We start from the raw sequence: 21,456 nt of genomic DNA on the forward strand, positions 1-21,456 counted from the left end.
ATATTGTGTTTTAGAGTGTGCTTTCTTCACAGACATATTGTGTTTTAGAGTGTGCTTTCTTCACAGACATATTGTGTTTTAGAGTGTGTTTTCTTCACAGACATATTGTGTTTTAGAGTGTGCTTTCTTCACAGACATATTGTGTTTTAGTGTGCTTTCTTCACAGACATATTGTGTTTTAGAGTGTGTTTTCTTCACAGACATATTGTGTTTTAGAGTGTGCTTTCTTCACAGACATATTGTGTTTTAGTGTGCTTTCTTCACAGACATATTGTGTTTTAGAGTGTGTTTTCTTCACAGACAGATTGTGTTTTAGTGTGCTTTCTTCACAGACATATTGTGTTTTAGAGTGTGCTTTCTTCACAGACATATTGTGTTTTAGTGTGCTTTCTTTACAGACATATTGTGTTTTAGAGTGTGCTTTCTTCACAGACATATTGTGTTTTAGAGTGTGCTTTCTTCACAGACATATTGTGTTTTAGTGTGCTTTCTTCACAGACATATTGTGTTTTAGAGTGTGCTTTCTTCACAGACATATTGTGTTTTAGAGTGTGCTTTCTTCACAGACATATTGTGTTTTAGTGTGCTTTCTTCACAGACATATTGTGTTTTAGAGTGTGCTTTCTTCACAGACATATTGTGTTTTAGTGTGCTTTCTTCACAGACATATTGTGTTTTAGAGTGTGCTTTCTTCACAGACATATTGTGTTTTAGAGTGTGCTTTCTTCACAGACATATTGTGTTTTAGTGTGCTTTCTTCACAGACATATTGTGTTTTAGAGTGTGCTTTCTTCACAGACATATTGTGTTTTAGAGTGTGCTTTCTTCACAGACATATTGTGTTTTAGTGTGCTTTCTTTACAGACATATTGTGTTTTAGAGTGTGTTTTCTTCACAGACATATTGTGTTTTAGAGTGTGTTTTCTTCACAGACATATTGTGTTTTAGAGTGTGTTTTCTTCACAGACATATTGTGTTTTAGAGTGTGCTTTCTTTACAGACAGATTGTGTTTTAGAGTGTGCTTTCTTTACAGACAGATTGTGTTTTAGAGTGTGCTTTCTTCACAGACATATTGTGTTTTAGAGTGTGCTTTCTTTACAGACATATTGTGTTTTAGAGTGTGCTTTCTTTACAGAGTGTGTTTTAGTGTGTTTTCTTTACAGAAACGAGATGTTGGAACAGACAATAAGCCTAGCTGCCTGGCCTCCTAGCCTCCTATTGCTGCATGTCTTAATCAGAACAAGACGAAATCAATACAACTCATGACTTAAAATGTGTCTAATATGGAACCAATTTACTACTAGACATACACATTCATACACATTCTTAGGGTTGTAAAGGAAGGGTATATTACTGGAAACGTTCGAAACTACAATCATTTTTATGGGAAAATCTTTCAGGGATTTTATGTAATTCATCACAAGACATCTCATGGCCCTTTTGAGTACTTCCAATTATCACAGGTGTCTATAATAATCTGGCCCTCTGTGTGGCCTTATCACATGTAAAATAATTGAATAAGATTATTTAAAAATAAAAAAAGGATGAAAAAGCTGTCAAATATTATCCTAAATACTGTATAAACCATCAACTTAATTAATACCATTGGTGTTTAATATGAGGGTTTCAGCATGAAATATCCTTTATATATTTAGCTATTTTCTCTTGAACCATGTGGTCTATCAACTAGAAACTAAAATAAAAAAAATAAAATAAATTAATATTACTGAAGATTCCGGTAACTTTGATAAATTACCAAAAGCTTTGTAACCCGACACCATCCCTAAAAAATAATACAGAATGCATTCTTCAACCCGACACATTCCCTAAAAAATAATACAGAATGCATTCTTCAACCCGACACATTCCCTAAAAAATAATACAGAATGCATTCTTCAACACGACATATTCCTTAAAAAATAATACAGAACGCATTCTTCAACCCGACACATTCCCTAAAAAATAATACAGAATGCATTCTTCAACCCGACACATTCCCCAAAAAATAATACAGAATGCATTCTTCAACCCGACACATTCCCTAAAAAATAATACAGAATGCATTCTTCAACCCGACACATTCCCCAAAAAATAATACAGAATGCATTCTTCAACCCGACACATTCCTTAAAAAATAATACAGAATGCATTCTTCCACCCGACACATTCCCTAAAAAATAATACAGAATGCATTCTTCAACCCGACACATTCCCTAAAAAATAATACAGAATGCATTCTTCAACCCGACACATTCCCCAAAAAATAATACAGAATGCATTGTTCAACCCGACACATTCCTTAAAAAATAATACAGAATGCATTCTTCAACCCGACACATTCCTTAAAAAATAATACAGAATGCATTCTTCAACCCGACACATTCCCTAAAAAATAATACAGAATGCATTCTTCAACCCGGCACATTCCCTAAAAAATAATACAGAATGCATTCTTCAACGTGAAGCGGTGAAAGGGATGTGTTCAGTTTGTCTTTTCAGTTACAAGGTTAGAATGTTTCATGTAGCGCATGTTTTTATGGGTCCACAGTGTCCAGTGAATAAAAAAAGTAGTCGGTGAATACAAATATCTGACATGGTACAGGTGTCTTCTTTCTTTTAAACCCATAACTGTGTGTGTGAGGTGGATACTTTTGTTCCAGAGTAGATTTGTTTAAGACTACAAAGAAACACTATGTGAGCCTGATTTAGCCCACTGCAGTGAAAGGTTTTAAAATAGTAACTGTATGGTAACCCTGCTGTGTGGGCCTGTGTTTCTTTCAGGTGACACAGGTCCCTATAGAGTCATGTGATCAGTACGGGACGTGTGGAGAGTGCCTGAGCTCCGGTGACCCCCACTGTGGCTGGTGTGTCCTACACAACATGTGAGTATTCACTACACAACCACCACACTTTCACCTCTGAACCCTCATCTCTATGTCCACTGCTCAGTGTACACATCTACCTGGCTGTTCATTGGCTGACTCAAAGCCCACTGTGACCCTCAGTAACCTTTGCTCTCAGTGACACAGTTAGCGAAACATTCTAACACACATTATGATCAGAGGTGCTTAGAACCTCGTCATCATTTGCTCTAGCGTGTTAGTGCCATTAGCCTACAACCCAAAGCAATTGATGTGATGGTTTATGACAGTATGTAAACAAACAATGAATGAAAGGCTACAGAGGCTAACCTGTGTGTATGTGGTGCTTTAAAGTAACTGATGCATTTCAGCTATAGAACAGGTTCACAGCCAGGTGTCTGTCTCCTGTCTGTCTGTGTCTGGTGTTGAGTGGCAGTTGGTCTTCTGTGATACAACTGAGGTCACAGCTCTGTGAACTCTGCTTCAGCCACCTATAGAGGAGTCACTGCCGCGCTCTGAGGTCACAGCTCTCTGCTTCACCAACCTATAGTCGTCACTACCGTGCTCTGAGCCATAGAAGCCAAGAGTGGCATCTGCTGGTGATTGCTGTTACTGCAAGACCATTCATAACTCAAGACAACACAGACTCAGAGAGAGAGACAGAGAGAGACAGAGAGAGACAGAGAGACAGCGAGAGAAAGAGAGAGAGGAGAGAGAGACAGAGGGAGATGGAGAGAGGGAGATGGAGAGAGGAAGTCGGAGAGAGGGAGAGACTGAGTGATAGTGAAAAGCAGCGTTGGTATTTTTCCAGATACATGTCAGACTTAATGATGAAAGCAAATAAATGGAGTTGAAGTGGCTGTGGTTAGATGAATTGAGCGGAGGAGTGGTGTTCTCTCTCTCTCTCCTTTCTATCATGTATTTGATGCATAGCCCTTCTAATCACAGACCACACTGTGAAGAAGAAGCTATAGCTGAATGTGTGTGTCAGAGCCGCTGGCTGCAATCATCATTATCGTAATGGCAGCCCCTGCAAAGTGCACTTAAAGTCATTTACATCACTCCAATGCTGGGACAGGATAAATAATTGCCTGGCGACAAGGTAATTCAGCATTTGCTCTCCTCCTTGCAGGGATGCAGGCAGGGTGTTCTGGGGCGACAGTAACACCCTCTATTATTTTGGGTTAGCATGCCTTCACTGAGATCATTTAGCAGGCCATTAGAATTAACCTCAGTGGGTTCAGTGGGCTCGGATTGTAATCCCACTCATTCCTCTATAGACTGGGGACTGCTGATAATCCTGCTAACTCTGTGTTGTGTAATTGTTTATCCTGATGATGCTGAGATGATGCTGGGAGGGAGATGGTGGATTTTAGCATTGTGACTGAGAGGGCAGCTGGGCAGGACTCAGAAGCAGTTGTTTTTGTGGTGTTATGGTGTGTGTGTGTGTGTGTGTGTGTGTGTGTGTACTGCGTCTGGGGTGAAGAGGTCAGGTCCTGGTATCACGTCAGATCACCATCTGCTGTCTAACACTACGGTGGCCCACTTCCTGCCCAGTCTATTCTACCCTGCTCCCTGCCCTGATCCCTGCCCTACTCTACCCTGAGCCCTGCCCTGCTCGCTGCCCTGATCCCTGCCCTACTCTACCCTGCCCTACTCTACCCTGCTCCCTGCCCTACTCTGCCCTGCACCCTGTCCTACTCTGCCCTGCTCCCTGTCCTACTCTTCCCTGCTCCTTGTCCTACTCTGCCCTGCTCCCTGCCCTACTCTGCCCTGCTCCCTGTCCTACTCTGCCCTGCTCCCTGTCCTACTCTGCCCTGCTCCCTGCCCTGATCCCTGCCCTACTCTACCATGCTCCCTGTCCTGCTCGCTGCCCTGATCCCTGCCCTACTCTACCCTGCTCCCTGTCCTGCTCGCTGCCCTGCTCCCTGCCCTACTCTGCCCTGCTCCCTGCCCTACTCTGCCCTGCTCTCTGCCCTACTCTGCCCTGCTCCCTGCCCTACTCTGCCCTGCTCCCTGTCCTACTCTGCCCTGCTCCCTGTCCTACTCTGCCCTGCTCCCTGCCCTCCTCTGCCCTGCACCCTGTCCTACTCTGCCATGCTCCCTGCCCTACTCTGCCCTGCTCCCTGTCCTACTCTGCCCTGCTCCCTGTCCTACTCTGCCCTGCACCCTGCCCTACTCTGCCCTGCTCACTGTCCTACTCTGCCCTGCTCTCTGCCCTGCTTCCTGTCCTCCTCTGCCCTGCACCCTGTCCTACTCTGCCATGCTCCCTGCCCTACTCTGCCCTGCTCCCTGTCCTACTCTACCCTGCACCCTGTCCTACTCTGCCCTGCACCCTGTCCTACTCTGCCCTGCACCCTGTCCTACTCTGCCCTGCCTTGTGTAAAGCTGTCACTGGAGCTAATCCTAGCCTGTCTTTGACCCAGCGCTATATGGGTGTCGAGTCCCTGTCAGCCCCGCTTTATCTACTAGACATTTGCCAGCAGCATACTACCCTACATACCACTGCTGGCTTGCTTCTGAAGCTAAGCAGGTTGGTCCTGGTCAGTCCTTGGCTGGGAGACCAGAATCTGCTGGAAGTGGTGTTGGAGGGCCAGTAGGAGGCACTCTTTCCTCTGGTCTAAAAATATCCCAATGCCCCAGGCCAGTGATTGGGGACACTGCCCTGTGTAGGGTGCTGTCTTTCGGATGGGACGTTAAACGGGAGTCCTGACTCTCTGAGGTCATGAAAGATCCCATGGCACTTATCGTAAGAGTATGGGTGTTAACCCCGGTGCCCTGGCTAAATTCCCAATCTGGCCATCAAAACCATCACGGTCACCTAATAATCCCCAGTTTACAATTGGCTCATTCATCCCCCTCCTCTCCCCTGTAACTATTCCACAGGTCGTTGCTGCAAATGAGAATGTGTTCTCAGTCAACTTACCTGGTAAAATAATGGATTAAATTTTTTTTTTTAATTAAATAATATATAGAGACAGTGAAATGCTGAGTTAGTAATGCAGTGCTCAGTGAGAGAGGTCATTGTTTAGTCTGTTAATGCATCTTATAGGGTCTGTTGACCAGAAGAGGCTGTTGATTCAGGGTGGAGGCTCTTGTTGAAACCTGCTGTAGATGAATACATCTGTTTCCCCCCTTTCTGCATCATCCACCCTCCACCTCCTTCAACTAAACAGCCTCTGAGTACTACGGCTTCATCCTCCACAGCGGTGACTGCCTGGCCACCATGGACACTTTCTTCCCCAAATCAATGTTGAAATTAGCCCTCCTTCTTCTCTCCAATGTTTGCTCCTTTTCCCCTGAAGGCGTATGTCTGTCTGTGCCACCATGGAGCTCGGCTCAGCTAGGGTAGAGATGTACTGGCTCTTATTAAGATGCTCTCTATCTCTCTCTCTCTTTCCTCTCTGTAATCAGCTCTCCCAGACACTCAATTAGTTGGCTTGCCACACATAAACCACTGAGCGCTTTGACCAACCATCTCTCTCTCTCTCTCTCTCTCTCTCTCTCTGTCTTCTCTTCCAAACACACTGTTTTTTCCTCTAGTCTTTATACTCTATGTTTTGCCACCATTGAAGCTCTGCATGTTAAGGTGGGTAATTAGGAACATGGCAGCACATTAGGCAGCTCTAGTGATGAGGACAGACTAGAGAGACAGGCAGGGTTGGCCAGGAGAGGAGAGGAGTATCTTCTTTCACTTCTTTCTTTCTTCTGTCCTCCCTTCTATCTTCCACACTGGCCCGAGACTCCACACACAATCCTTTAATTGCCAGCAGCTGTTACAGTCAGTATGGACCCATTGAAAGCTTCAGGAATGGGGGGGGGGGGGGGATGAGAGCGAGAGAGAGCATTTGATGTCATATTCTCAGGTCCAGAAAGTGAGCAGTGTTTTGATTGCAGTTCAGAGGAACATAATCATCTCAAGCGCTCTTCAGCTCTGACAGGCCCTGAATGGACCAACAGCTGTTGGTTAACTGGCGGTCTGGTCTGACCACAGTCTTAACCACTCAGAGCAATAAACAGTCTAGTGCAGTGTCACTATTCTCTGCAACCCCTGCACGATTACCTACCTATTCACTCTGAAGATACTTTACCTTCTCAATGTTTACCACATTACAAGGGGGGGGTTGTTGATCAGATTTGTCAGGATTATAGTATGGGTTTGATCCAGAGAGGAGATGTGTAGGGTGAGGAGGGGTCACCCAGAATTAAAGCGTGTCACTTCTGATGGACGGCCACATACTAATACTGGGTGGCAGGTAGCTTAGTGGTTAGCGCGATGGGCCAGTAACCTGAGAGGTCACTGGTTCAAATGCCTGAGCCGACAAGGTGAAAAACTGTCGATGTGCCTTTGGGCAAGGTATTTACTCCAAGGGTGCTGTACTACTCTGGCTGATCCTGTAAAACAACACATTTCACTGTACATATCTGGTGTATGTGAAAATATAACTTTTTTTGGGGGGGGGGATAGTGAAATTAACATACAGTAACACAACATTATGTACAATTAATACAAATATAGACGCAAGATGTAAAGTGTTGGTCCTATGGTTCATGAGCTGAAATAAAAGATCCCAGAAATTCTCCACACGCACAAAAAGCTTATTTCCCCCAAAAAAATCACACATTTGTTTACATCCCTGTTAGTGAGCATTTCTCCTTTGCCAATATAATCCATCCACCTGACAGGTGTGCCATATCAAGAAGCTAATTAAACAACATGATCATTACAGAGGTGCACCTTGTGCTGGGGGCAATGAAATGCCACTCTAAAATGTACATTTTTGTTACACAACACAATGCCACAGATATCTCAAGTTTTGAGGGAGCATGCAATTGGCATGCTGACTGCAGGAAGGTCCAACAGAGCTGTTGCCAGGAAATGAAATGTTCATTTCTCTACCATAAGCCATCTCCAACGTCATTTTATAGAATTTGGCAGTATGTCACAACCGCAGACCGTGTGTAACCACGCCAGCCCAGGACTTCCATATCCGTCTTCTTCACCTGTGGGATCGCGTGTATGGCGTCGTGTGACCGAGCGGTTTGCTGATGTCAACGTTGTGAACAGAGTGCCCCATGGTGGCGGTTATGGTATGAGCAGGTATAAGCTACGGAACACGAACACAGTTGCATTTTTGAATGAATGGACAGAGATACTATCACAAGTTCCTGAGCCCATTGTCGTGTCATTCATCCGCCGCACTCAATTCATGTTTTAGCCCCACGTCGCAAGGATCTGTACATCATTCCTGAAAGCTGAGAATGTTGGGATGCTCTGGATCTATGTGTACGACAGCGTGTTCCAGTTCCCGCCAATATCCAGCAACTACGCACAGCCATTGAAGAAGAGTGGGACAACATTCCACAGGCCACACTCAACAGCCTGATCAACTCTATGCGAAGGAGATGTGTCATGCTGCATGAGGCAAATGGTGGTCAGACTAGATACTGACTGGTTTTCTGATACACACCCCTACTTTTTCATTAAGGTTTCTGTGACCAACAGATGCATATCTGTATTCTCAGTCATGTGAAATCCATAGATTAGGGTCTAATGAATTCTTTTAAATTGTCTGATTTCCTGATATGAACTGTAACTCAGTAAAATCTTTGACATTGTTGCATGTTGTGTTTATATTTTTGTTCAGTGTAATATTTATATTAGGCAGCGACAGGGCTGATAGCCAGTAGAAATCGTAAATGCTGTCCAATGACTTCAGCACCCTGGCAGGCCACTCACACAGTCTTACTACATCACCAAGCCCTCCATCAGGGGTTTGGGTTGAGGCCCAAATCTTTAATTCAGAGGAACAGATTTGGGCCAATAGTGTTTCATAAATAATGCTATTTCAAATGATTTGTCTGATCTACAATAGGGCTAATTAAACAGTCTATATTGCATTACCGCTAATTTGCAACACCGCTAATTAGCACATGGCCACTGTCTTCCACGGTCTGATACACTTTGACCCATCATGTGATTTGAATTACCGCTAATTTGCAACACCGCTAATTAGCACATGACCACTGTCTTCCACGGTAAGATACACTCTGACCCATCATGAGATTTGAATGGCAATCCTATAGACCCCAGTAAGCCGAAGTGTAGTCCTATTGACTCCAGTAAGCCGAAGTGTAGTCCTATTGACTGCAGTAAGCCTACGTGTAGTCCTATGGACTCCAGTAAGACTAAGTGTAGTCCCATATATTCCAGTAGGCCTAAGTGTAGTCCTATAGACTCCACTAAGCCTAAGTGTAAATCTATATACTCCAGTAGGCCACTAGGCCTAAGTGTAGTCCTATGGACTCCAGTAAGCCTAAGTGTAGTCCTATGGACTCCAGTAAGCCTAAGTGTAGTCCTATATACTCCAGTAGCCTCTCACAAACGAGTGCTTCTGAACGATGTAAAGCACAGAAAGTATCAAATGTCCACTTGTTTCCAATGCTAACATCAATTAGGCCAGTGATGATAATGGCTGTATTGAGGGTGTCTCTCTGTGTGTCTAATGGCCTGGTTAACATTGTGTTCCGCAGTCAGAACTGGGTACTGGCACTGCATCAATCTCTCTCCCAAATGAACTGCTAATGAGATTTCGATCAACAAACATGCCCAACATATCAATAGAGCCATGTATCTATCTGAGCCATACAGAGACACAATACCGTTATTATTAATGATGATGGCATATTTACCTACCGCATTGTTATTACCATGGAGATGGGTTTGATATGGAAACCAGGCCGGGATCATGTCAGCTTTATCTTATGCCCAGTCTCCCTCCTCCCTCCCTCCATCCCTGTCGTTTAATTTACAGCCAGAGACATGGAGGAGGGGCAGTAAGGTGGAGGGAGTGGGAGGGAGGAGGAGATCCAATTATTGTATTACTCATAAGCCAATTATTAATAAACCCATTTGGTACCCCTTGAGAGGAGCCTGTTAGAGGAGCCTGACATATCTCCCTCCTTCCCTCTACCTCTCTATCTCTCTCCCTCCACCTCCCTCCATCTCTCTCCCTCCCTCCCTCCACCTCCCCCATCTCTCTATCTCGCTCCCTCCCTCCCTCCACCTCCCTCCATCTCTCTCCCTCCCTCCCTCCACCTCCCTCCATCTCTCTATCTCTCTCTCTCCCTCCCTCCACCTCCCTCCATCTCTCTCCCTCCCTCCCTCCACCTCCCTCCATCTCTCTATCTCTCTCCCTCCCTCCACCTCCCTACATCTCTCTCTCTCTCTCCCTCCCTCCACCTCCCTACATCTCTCTTTCCTTACTCTTTCTTCCTCCATCTCTTACCATTGCTCACAATCTTTATTTCTCTCTCTTCTCTCCTCTTCCTCTCCTCTCTATCGCTCCTCTCTGACATAGAGATCACAAAAGCCCTTTTTGTGCCTCAGATATGCAACCCTCAGTGCAACATGAGTCAATCTGAATAACTAAACATGTGTGTGAGACATACGTGATATGTATGGTTACGGGACATGTGGGTCTGAGCAGTTGGGATGTCAGTGACGTTTGTTGAAATGTGTGTGAGTCTGTTTATTGTCTTGTTTATATATGATTGTTATTGTTTGAATTTTTGACAATTTGAACGGCTCTCTTTCCCTCCCACTGCCTCAATTTAAATGGATATTCACACACATCAGGGAGGCAGCAGCACGCAACAAAGAGTCTCAAACACTCAATTTGAACTAATATCTCAAGGAGATTGTTCAAGATTGACTTTGAATGGAGGATAGGTTTGGGTTTTGCTAGGGCGTGGTCGACGTGGATGGAGGATAGGTTTGGGTGTTGCTAGGGCGTGGTGGACGTGGATGGAGGATAGGTTTGGGTTTTGCTAGGGCGTGGTGGATGGGGATGGAGGATAGGTTTGGGTTTTGCTAGGGCGTGGTGGACGTGGATGGAGGATAGGTTTGGGTTTTGCTAGGGCGTGGTGGACGTAGATGGAGGATAGGTTTGGGTTTTGCTAGGGCGTGGTGGACGTGGATGGAGGATAGGTTTGGGTTTTGCTAGGGCGTGGTGGACGTGGATGGAGGATAGGTTTGGGTTTTGCTAGGGCGTGGTGGACGTGGATGGAGGATAGGTTTGGGTTTTGCTAGGGCGTGGTGGACGTGGATGGAGGATAGGTTTGGGTTTTGCTAGGGCGTGGTGGACGTGGATGGAGGATAGGTTTGGGTTTTGCTAGGGCGTGGTGGACGTGGATGGAGGATAGGTTTGGGTTTTGCTAGGGCGTGGTGGACGTGGATGGAGGATAGGTGTAATCCCATGACTCTGGATCAGAAGGTTGCGGGTTCGATCACATGTTTTGTTTTAACCCTATCACAAACCTTAACCCTTACCTTAACCATTCAGAACGAGTCCCTAAATTTAACCCGTAACTTCTAAATTTGACGTTTGGCGAAATGGAACAATACGGAGCAGCAGGAGCAACCCAGGGTGTCAAAAATACTTCAACATTTGTAGTTTAGAGAAACGTGGATAAACATCTAATTCTGCAGTGAGACTGTGAGAGCTTGTTGAGTATCTGGGTGTTCTGGAGGGAAATGTAGCTCAGCACAGCACAGCAGCTCAGCCCACAGCAGCTCAGCCCACAGCAGCCCAGCACAGCACAACAGCTCAGATCACAGCAGCCCAGCACAGCACAACAGCTCAGGGTTGTTCTCAGTAATCATTCAAGATGGCAGAGTGTGATGATGTTATCTGTGCGTACTGGGAGCTTTGCGCAGTCTGCCTCACTACGTACATATACACAGAGTCCCCAGACACCCGGTCCATCCAAGCAGCTGAGGCAATACAGACAGTACATTAGATGTATCAGAGGAAAGGAGACAGCCGATCCTGTGACATAACAGATGATGCAGTAGACCTACTTAATCTTTGGATGATGGACCTGTTGTTATATTAAACACCATCAAATATTCACTATACATATAGTATCCCTCCCTCCCTCTCTCCCTGTTTCTCTCCATCCCTTCATTCCTTTCTCTTGCATCTGATATTGTTAATCTAAACTCCTTTCACCCCTCCAAGGGTATGGTGGTTCGCTGTCCGATAACAGTAACGGAAGGAGTGAGAGGACATGCCCATTTTAGAGATGTCTCTCTCCACTCCCGTGTCTTTAAACATGGTACTTGGAGGGAAGGAGCTGCAATCAACCAGACTTCGGCCACACCACTCGGCCCAGGGAGGAGGTTAGGGAGGAGGGGAGAGGTGGGAGGAGAGGTGCGGAAATCTCCGCCTGTTGCCTGCCTCTCCTGTCAGGGCCAGAGAGAGAGACAGCGACAGAGATGTGCACGTGCGTGCATGTGTGTGTGTCGGGGAACCAGCCGCGGCAGAGACGATAGCGTAATTGCCTGTCTAGAGCAGAGGGAGGCTGAGAGGCGGTGGTAGAGGACCTAGAGGTTAGTCCACCATCACCATTACTACCCCCCATAAGGAACTAGTGCCTTAGACCTCTGTGTCTCAATGGAGCTCACACCAGTGACTGACTGACAGAGTAGCTGACTGACTGACTAGCAGACTGACTGACTGACTGACTGACAGACTGACTAGCAGACTGATTGACTGACAGACTGACTAGCAGACTGATTGACTAGCAGACTGACTGACTGACTGACTAGCAGACTGACTGACTGACGGACTAGCAGACTGACTGACTGACGGACTAGCAGACTGACTGACTGACGGACTAGCAGACTGACTGACTGACTGACTAGCAGACTGACTGACTGACGGACTAGCAGACTGACTGACTGACGGACTAGCAGACTGACTGACTGACGGACTAGCAGACTGACTGACTGACGGACTAGCAGACTGACTGACTGACGGACTAGCAGACTGACTGACTGACGGACTAGCAGACTGACTGACTGACTAGCAGACTGACTGACTGACTAGCAGACTGACTGACTGACTAGCAGACTGACTGACTGACTGACTAGCAGACTGACTGACTGACGGACTAGCAGACCTGACTGACTGACTGACAGACTGGAAGACAGACTGACTGGCAGACTAGCAGACTGACTGACTGACTAGCAGACTGACTGACAGACTGACTAGCAGACTGATTGACTAGCATACTGACTAAATGACTGACTGACGGACTGACTGACTTGCAGACTGACTGACTGACGGACCAGCAGACTGACTGAATGACTGACTAGCAGACTGACTGACGGACTGACTGACTAGCAGACTGACGGACTGACTGCCTAGCAGACTGACGGACTGACTGCCTAGCAGACTGACGGACTGACTGCCTAGCAGACTGACGGACTGACTGCCTAGCAGACTGACGGACTGACTGCCGAGCAGACTGACGGACTGACTGCCGAGCAGACTGACTGACTGACTGACTAGCAGACTGACTGACTGACTAGCAGACATACTGACTGACGGACTAGCAGACATACTGACTGAGGGACTAGCAGACTGACGGACTGACTGCCTAGCAGACTGACTACTGACTGCCTAGCAGACTGACGGACTGACTGCCTAGCAGACTGACTACTGACTGCCTAGCAGACTGACGGACTGACTGCCTAGCAGACTGACGGACTGACTGACTAGCAGACTGACGGACTGACTGACTAGAAGACTGACTTGACTGACCAGTAGACTGACTGACCAGCAGACTGACTGACTAGAAGACTGACTAGCTGACTGACTGACTGACTGATCAGCAGACTGACTGACTGACTGACTAACTAGCAGACTGACGGACTGACTGACTAGCAGACTGACTGACAGACTGTCTGACTGACTAGCAGACTGACTGACAGACTGTCTGACTGACTAGCAGACTGACTGACAGACTGTCTGACGGACTAGCAGACTGACTAGCAGACTGATTGAATGACTGACTAACTAGCAGACAGACGGACTGACTGACTAGCAGACTGACTGACAGACTGACTAGCAGACTGACAGACTGACTGACTAGCAGACTGACGGACTGACTGCCTAGCAGACTGACGGACTGACTGCCTAGCAGACTGACGGACTGACTGCCTAGCAGACTGACGGACTGACTGCCGAGCAGACTGACTGACTGACTAGCAGACATACTGACTGACGGACTAGCAGACATACTGACTGACTGACTAGCAGACTGACAGACTGACTGCCTAGCAGACTGACTACTGACTGCCTAGCAGACTGACTACTGACTGCCTAGCAGACTGACTACTGACTGCCTAGCAGACTGATGGACTGACTGCCTAGCAGACTGACGGACTGACTGCCGAGCAGACTGACGGACTGACTGACTAGCAGACTGACGGACTGACTGACTAGAAGACTGACTGACTTACTGACCAGCAGACTGACTGACTGACTGACTAGCAGACATACTGACTGACTGACTAGCAGACATACTGACTGACGGACTAGCAGACATACTGACTGACGGACTAGCAGACTGACGGACTGACTGACTAGCAGACATACTGACTGACGGACTAGCAGACTGACGGACTGACTGACTAGCAGACTGACGGACTGACTAGCAGACTGACGGACTGACTGCCGAGCAGAATGACGGACTGACTGCCTAGCAGACTAACTGACTGACTGAACAGCAGACTGACTGACTAGCTAACTGACTGACTGACTAGAAGACTGACTAGCTGACTGACTGACTGAATGACTAGCTGACTGACTGACTGACTAGAAGACTGACTGACTGACTGACTGACCAGCAGACTGACTGACTGACTGACTAGCTGACTGACTGACTGACCAGCAGACTGACTGACTGACTAGCTGACTAGAAGACTGACTGAGGTCTGCTCTACTTCATCACCTTGGACAGGGCTTAGCTTACAGACCTGGCCACGTAGTGCTGTCGTGCTGCCTGTACTGCCTTCAGCTGCTCTGGAGAGCTATTCAATGCCTCACCACACTGATGGGATGCTAGAACAAGGCTCTATAAGTGTGTGTGTCTGTGTGCGTCTCTGTGTGCATGCATGCATGTGTGTGTGGGGCTGTGTGTTTAGTACAGGGCTCTCCAACCGTGTTCCTGGGGAGCTACCCACCTTTAGGTTTTCGCTCCAACCCCAGTCGTAACTGATTCAGTTTATCAACCAGTTTATTATTAGAATTAGGTGTACTAGATTAGGGTTGGAATGAAAACCTACAGGATGGTAGTTCTCCAGTAACAGGGTTGGAATGAAAACCTACAGGATGGTAGTTCTCCAGTAACAGGGTTGGAATGAAAACCTACAGGACGGTAGATCTCCAGTAACAGGGTTGGAATGAAAACCTACAGGACGGTAGTTCTCTAGTAACAGGGTTGGAATGAAAACCTACAGGACGGTAGTTCTCCAGTAACAGGGTTGGAATGAAAACCTACAGGACGGTAGTTCTCTAGTAACAGGGTTGGAATGAAAACCTACAGGACGGTAGATCTCCAGTAACAGGGTTGGAATGAAAACCTACAGGACGGTAGTTCTCCAGTAACAGGGTTGGAATGAAAACCTACAGGACGGTAGTTCTCCAGTAACAGGGTTGGAATGAAAACCTACAGGACGGTAGTTCTCCAGTAACAGGGTTGGAATGAAAACCTACAGGACGGTAGTTCTCCAGTAACAGGGTTGGAATGAAAACCTACAGGACGGTAGTTCTCTAGTAACAGGGTTGGAATGAAAACCTACAGGACGGTAGTTCTCCAGTAACAGGGTTGGAATGAAAACCTACAGGACGGTAGTTCTCCAGTAACAGGGTTGGAATGAAAACCCACAGGACGGTAGTTCTCTAGTAACAGGGTTGGAATGAAAACCTACAGGACGGTAGTTCTCTAGTAACAGGGTTGGAGTGTCCTGGTTTAGTATGTGTGCATTCCATACGGACCCCATTAGGAATCTGAGTGATCCCACACAAAGTGGTGGAGAGACTGTGAGTGACAGGTTAGTGGAGGGAGGGAGAGAGGGGGGTGTGTACTTTAGTCAACATTCAGAAGCATGCACTTCAGCTAATGAGATAGCCAAGAGGTCAGCCTCTAACTACACATAGATAATGGCTGTCTCCTGAAACCATGGCAACAACTCCCCCCCAGCAAAATCAATGCAGGGCTTTTTGTCAGCTTAATGACCTCTCAGGTTGGTCTGTCTAACTGTACCTGCTCCATGAGGTATGCATAAACCAGCACCCTCACTGCCTGCCTCCCTCCCTGCCTGTCCATTAGAAGTATTTTATTATTTGGTCTAAATAGGAAGGAAAATCCACTTTATTACATCCACTGTATATCGACACACCGACAGAGCATTGTGCAAAAAAAACAACCTTCGCAATATAAACTGGAATTACATGGGTCTATTACTGAAGAGGCTGTCACTGGCAAACATGGCAACCAGCCAGGCCTCATAGAATAGACATAGTAACATAGTAAAGCCGGGACACTCAAATTAGTATATGTTACGTTTGGTATGGTTACTTAAGGGATGGGTGGGTGTATAATGCGAACATCTAGCAATACAAAGGTTGCAAGTTCAAATCTCAACACTGACAACTTTACATTTTTGCATTTGAGCTAATTAGTAACTTTTCAACTTACTACTTTTTAGCTACTTTGCAATTACTTGTTAACTAACCTTTCCCCTAAACTAACCTAACTCTTAGCCAGCTAGCTAATGTTAGCCACCTAGTCACCTAGCTAGAATTTGTAACATATCATACATTTTGTAAATTCGTAACATATAAAAATAATTGTAACGCGTAACATATCATACGAAATGGGGGATGGACATCCACAAATGAATATATTCAACACAAAACGTAACATATAAATGGAGTGTCTCGGATTTTATAAACAGAATAATACAAAATGCTCTGAGACCAGGTTGTGGTTACAGACCCGACATTACATAGTATGCCTTCCTTATGCCTTCCTAATAATACACAAAGTAATCAAAACAAGGAAATGCATCACTCTAACATTACCTGAAATTATGAATAAGATACTAATTACTTATATAAGCAATATAACAATGGAGCTGTACAAACTATGGTATAGGGGAATGATGAGCAGACAAGAGGCAAGCCGTAATTTCGATTAAAACTTGAGCGAGCTGAGATGGACGTAGCCTTTATGCCTATTTGTTCAGCACTTTTAAAATGGACAACGACAAATTTTAGAACATGGGCTGTTCTTACAGTTTTCTCCCTGTACACCAAGTCATAACAGTAGGCTAAGTTCTGAGGGGAAGAGGGACCAAGTTCCCAGGGTGAGACACATAGGCTACTAACAGCTTACTATACAACATACACTTATGGCCTAAACTCACCAAAGGCAAGCGTGCGAGGCATGATTGTGATTTATTTTAGAAGTCATTGTTTTGAATCCTAATGATCCAACCGAAGCTGGGCGGGCAGGATGTCTGCTATGACGCCTCGCTCAATTAGAACGTGCCTCTGGTTTTGCATTTTATCACTGCCGCTGTAGTCACATAAAACAAACCAAAATCATTATTCACTTTTTTTAAAGCTCATTTTAATTGGAAGAGATAGCTAAGAGTTGAGGCTATGTACATGCTAAATTAGACCAATTCATCCACTTCTGGATACACAACATTGCTATCAGGAAAGATATTGGAGATATATGGACTATTCTGCTGGCATACAGTCACTGTTCTGCCTGTCCCGTCCTTTCCACCTGCCTTGCTCTGCTTGCTCCGCCCACCCGCTTCTGGGGAGTTTTTCGCTTTAGTGTTACTTTCTTAGCTACAGTATACATATGCATTCATCCTTTTCTGGCCCATTGCCAGATTGTGTTGCGTGCTACCATCATTAGAAGGTCTAGGAGTCAGGCAATCTGAAAAGTGTTGATTGATACACTGAACTACTGCTGTTAGATATATAAGTACCATAACACCAGTCATTAACCCTCTCCTCTCCGTCCCCCTCTCCACTCCTCCCTGCCCCCCTCTCCTCCCCGCCCCCCTCTCCTCCCCATCCTCCTCTCCTCCCCACCCCCTCTCCTCCTCCCCGCCCCCTCTCCTCTCCTCCCCATCCCCCTCTCCTCTCTTCCACGTCCCCCTCTCCTCTCCTCTCCTCCCTATCCTCCTCTCCTCTCTTTTCCTCCCCATCCTCCTCTCCTCTCCTCCCCTCTCCTCTCTCCCTCTCCTCTCAACTCTCCTTTCCTTTCCTCTCCTCTCCTCTCCTCTCCTCTCCTCTCCTCTCCTCTCCTCTCCTCTCCTCTCCTCTCCTCTCCTCTCCTCCCCATCCTCTCCTCTCCTCCCCATCCCCCTCTCCACTCCTCCCTGCCCCCCTCTCCACTCCTCCCCATCCTCCTCTCCTCTTCTCCCCATCCCCCTCTCCTCTCTTCCACGTCCCCCTCTCCTCTCCTCCCCATCCTCCTCTCCTCTCCTCCCCGTCCCCCTCTCCTCTCCTCCCGTCCCCCCTCTCCTCTCCTCCCGTCCCCCCTCTCCTCTCCTCCTCATCCCCCTCTCCTCTCCTCCTCATCCCCCCTCTCCTTTCCTCCCCGTCCCCCTCTCCTCGTCCCCCCTCTCCTCTCCTCTCCTCTCCTCTCCTCTCCTCCCCATCCTCTCCTCTCCTCCCCATCCCCCTCTCCACTCCTCCCTGCCCCCCTCTCCACTCCTCCCCATCCTCCTCTCCTCTTCTCCCCATCCCCCTCTCCTCTCTTCCACGTCCTCCTCTCCTCCCCATCCTCTCCTCCCCATCCCCCTCTCCTCTCCTCCCCATCCTCCTCTCCTCTCCTCCCCGTCCCCCTCTCCTCTCCTCCCGTCCCCCCTCTCCTCTCCTCCCGTCCCCCCTCTCCTCTCCTCCTCATCCCCCTCTCCTCTCCTCCTCATCCCCCCTCTCCTTTCCTCCCCGTCCCCCTCTCCTCCTCGTCCCCCCTCTCCTTTCCTCCCCATCCCCCTCTCCTGTCCCCCTCTCCTCTCCTTCCCATCCCCCTCTCCTGTCCCCCTCTCCTCTCCTCCCCATCCCCCTCTCCTCTCCTCCGCGTCCTCCTCTCCTCCCGGTCCCCCTCTCCTCCCCATCCCCCTCTCCTTTCCTCCCCATTCCGCTGTCCTCTTGTCTGTCTGTGTATACAGGTGTTCTCAGAAGGACCGTTGTGAGCGTGCAGATGAGCCGTACCGTTTCACTGTTGCTCTCTCTCAGTGTGTGAAGGCCACGGTGTACCCAGACAGCATTGCAGTGTCAGAGCCCAGCGTGCCAGTGAGTTAACACAGACACACACACACGCACGCACACACACACATACACACACACTCCCCCACTCAACCACACCACACTAGCCCTACACACCGTCAACATCCAGCTGGTAGTTATGGTATCATCTGAAACCAGGTTTTTACAGACCTGGAGCTCTCTCTCAATCTATTCCAGAGTAATAGTGTATTGTAGATGAACACATATGCATAAACATCATCCTCTGTGTCTGATAAGTGCACTGTGTGGGTGTATGTGTGTGCATATGCTTCCCCTGTGCCCAACATTTTGTTTTGTGTGCCAAGATGTGTGTGTGGGTGTGAAAGTATAGTGTACTGAGTAGTACAGTAAGTCAACATGGGCAGACTGAAACAGACAAGCAGGCCCTCTGTAAGAGCTGCTATTGTCTTCTTTTTTATTCAGCTCAGTAATGCATGCAGCCACGCACACACACTTTCACACACACACAATAACACTCTTACGTTGTGCTCTACTTGGAACGGCAGCACATGGGGATACAGACACCAGTCCCTCCTGACAAAGGTCTCTAAACCATCTTTGGTAGTGTTGTCACTATACCAGTACCACGATACTAGGACGAAAGGAGGCAAAGAAAACAAAATATGAAGCGGACTTCATTTTTGCAAGATATATCACACAATAATTTACATACAGTATGTTTTATAGGACCATAGAGTTTAGCCTGCTTAATTTTTTATTCTTTGCCAAGGACAATCTGGAATCGTGACAACACTAGCCAATGGGCTTTTCAATGTCTACTCTACATTTCATTTGTCATATTCCCAGCAGCACAACAAAGAACCCTGCATTTTGTTCCCGCGTCAATATTGTCCATGTTGTGTACTGATGTACACCGTTCAGGCATTACTATCACTGTAACAGGTGTGCCATCATAGTTCTACCTCTAACAGGGGTGACAATGGCCCTAGTTCTACTTCTAACCAGGGTGACCATGGCCCTAGTTCTACGTCTAACCAGGGTGACCATGGCCCTAGTTCTACCTCTATCTGGGGTGACCATGGCCCTAGTTCTACCTCTAACCGGGGTGACCATGGCCCTAGTTCTACCTCTAACCAGGGTGACCATGGCCCTAGTTCTACCTCTATCTGGGGTGACCATGGCCCTAGTTCTACCTCTAACCGGGGTGCCCATGGCCCTAGTTCTACCTCTAACCAGGGTGACCATGGCCCTAGTTCTACCTCTATCTGGGGTGACCATGGCCCTAGTTCTACCTCTAACCGGGGTGACCATGGCCCTAGTTCTACCTCTAACCAGGGTGACCATGGCCCTAGTTCTACCTCTAACAGGGGTGAACATGGCCCTAGTTCTACCTCTAACAGGGGTGACCATGGCCCTAGTTCTAGCTCTATCTGGGGTGACCATGGCCCTAGTTCTACCTCTAACCGGGGTGACCATGGCCCTAGTTATACCTCTAACCGGGGTGACCATGGCCCTAGTTCTACCTCTAACAGGGGTGACCATGGCCCTAGTTCTACCTCTAACAGGGGTGACCATGGCCCTAGTTCTACCTCTAACCGGGGTGACCATGGCCCTAGTTCTACCTCTAACAGGGGTGGCCATGGCCCTAGTTCTACCTCTAACCGGGGTGGCCATGGCCCTAGTTCTACCTCTATCAGGGGTGACCATGGCCCTAGTTCTACCTATAACTGGGGTGACCATGGCCCTAGTTCTACCTCTAACCGGGGTGACCATGGCCCTAGTTCTACCTCTAACTGGGGTGACCATGGCCCTAGTTCTACCTCTAACCGGGGTGACCATGGCCCTAGTTCTACCTTATCTGGGGTGACCATGGCCCTAGTTCTACCTCTAACAGGGGTGGCCATGGCCCTAGTTCTACCTCTATCAGGGGTGACCATGGCCCTAGTTCTACCTCTAACCAGGGTGACCATGGCCCTAGTTCTATCTCTATCTGGGGTGACCATGGCCCTAGTTCTACCTCTAACCGGGGTGACCATGGCCCTAGTTATACCTCTAACCAGGGTGACCATGGCCCTAGTTCTATCTCTATCTGGGGTGACCATGGCCCTAGTTCTACCTCTAACCGGGGTGACCATGGCCCTAGTTATACCTCTAACCGGGGTGACCATGGCCCTAGTTCTACCTCTAACCGGGGTGACCATGGCCCTAGTTCTACCTCTAACCGGGGTGACCATGGCCCTAGTTCTACCTCTAACCGGGGTGACCATGGCCCTAGTTCTACCTCTAACAGGGGTGACCATGGCCCTAGTTCTACCTCTAACCAGGGTGACCATGGCCCTAGTTCTACCTCTATCTGGGGTGACCATGGCCCTAGTTCTACCTCTAACCGGGGTGACCATGGCCCTAGTTCTACCTCTAACTGGGGTGACCATGGCCCTAGTTCTACCTCTATCTGGGGTGACCA

At 47.5% G+C, this 21,456-nt stretch overlaps 1 protein-coding gene across 2 annotated transcripts in view; it reads left to right on the forward strand.

Moving 5' to 3' along the window:
- The window catches only part of LOC110531229 (plexin-A2), a 428,904-nt gene that overhangs the window by 250,856 nt on the left and 156,592 nt on the right, over positions 1 to 21,456 (forward strand). For both annotated transcript variants that reach the window (XM_036988562.2, XM_090185036.1), the window contains 2 exons: positions 2,783 to 2,883; positions 18,914 to 19,037. In XM_036988562.2, the coding sequence (XP_036844457.1) occupies positions 2,783 to 2,883; positions 18,914 to 19,037 (225 nt within the window). The remainder of the gene's footprint in view (positions 1 to 2,782; positions 2,884 to 18,913; positions 19,038 to 21,456) is intronic.

This window comes from Oncorhynchus mykiss, chromosome 9 (genome assembly GCF_057628025.1).
Source record: "Oncorhynchus mykiss isolate SJ-2025 chromosome 9, ASM5762802v1, whole genome shotgun sequence".
Lineage (NCBI taxonomy): Eukaryota > Metazoa > Chordata > Actinopteri > Salmoniformes > Salmonidae > Oncorhynchus > Oncorhynchus mykiss.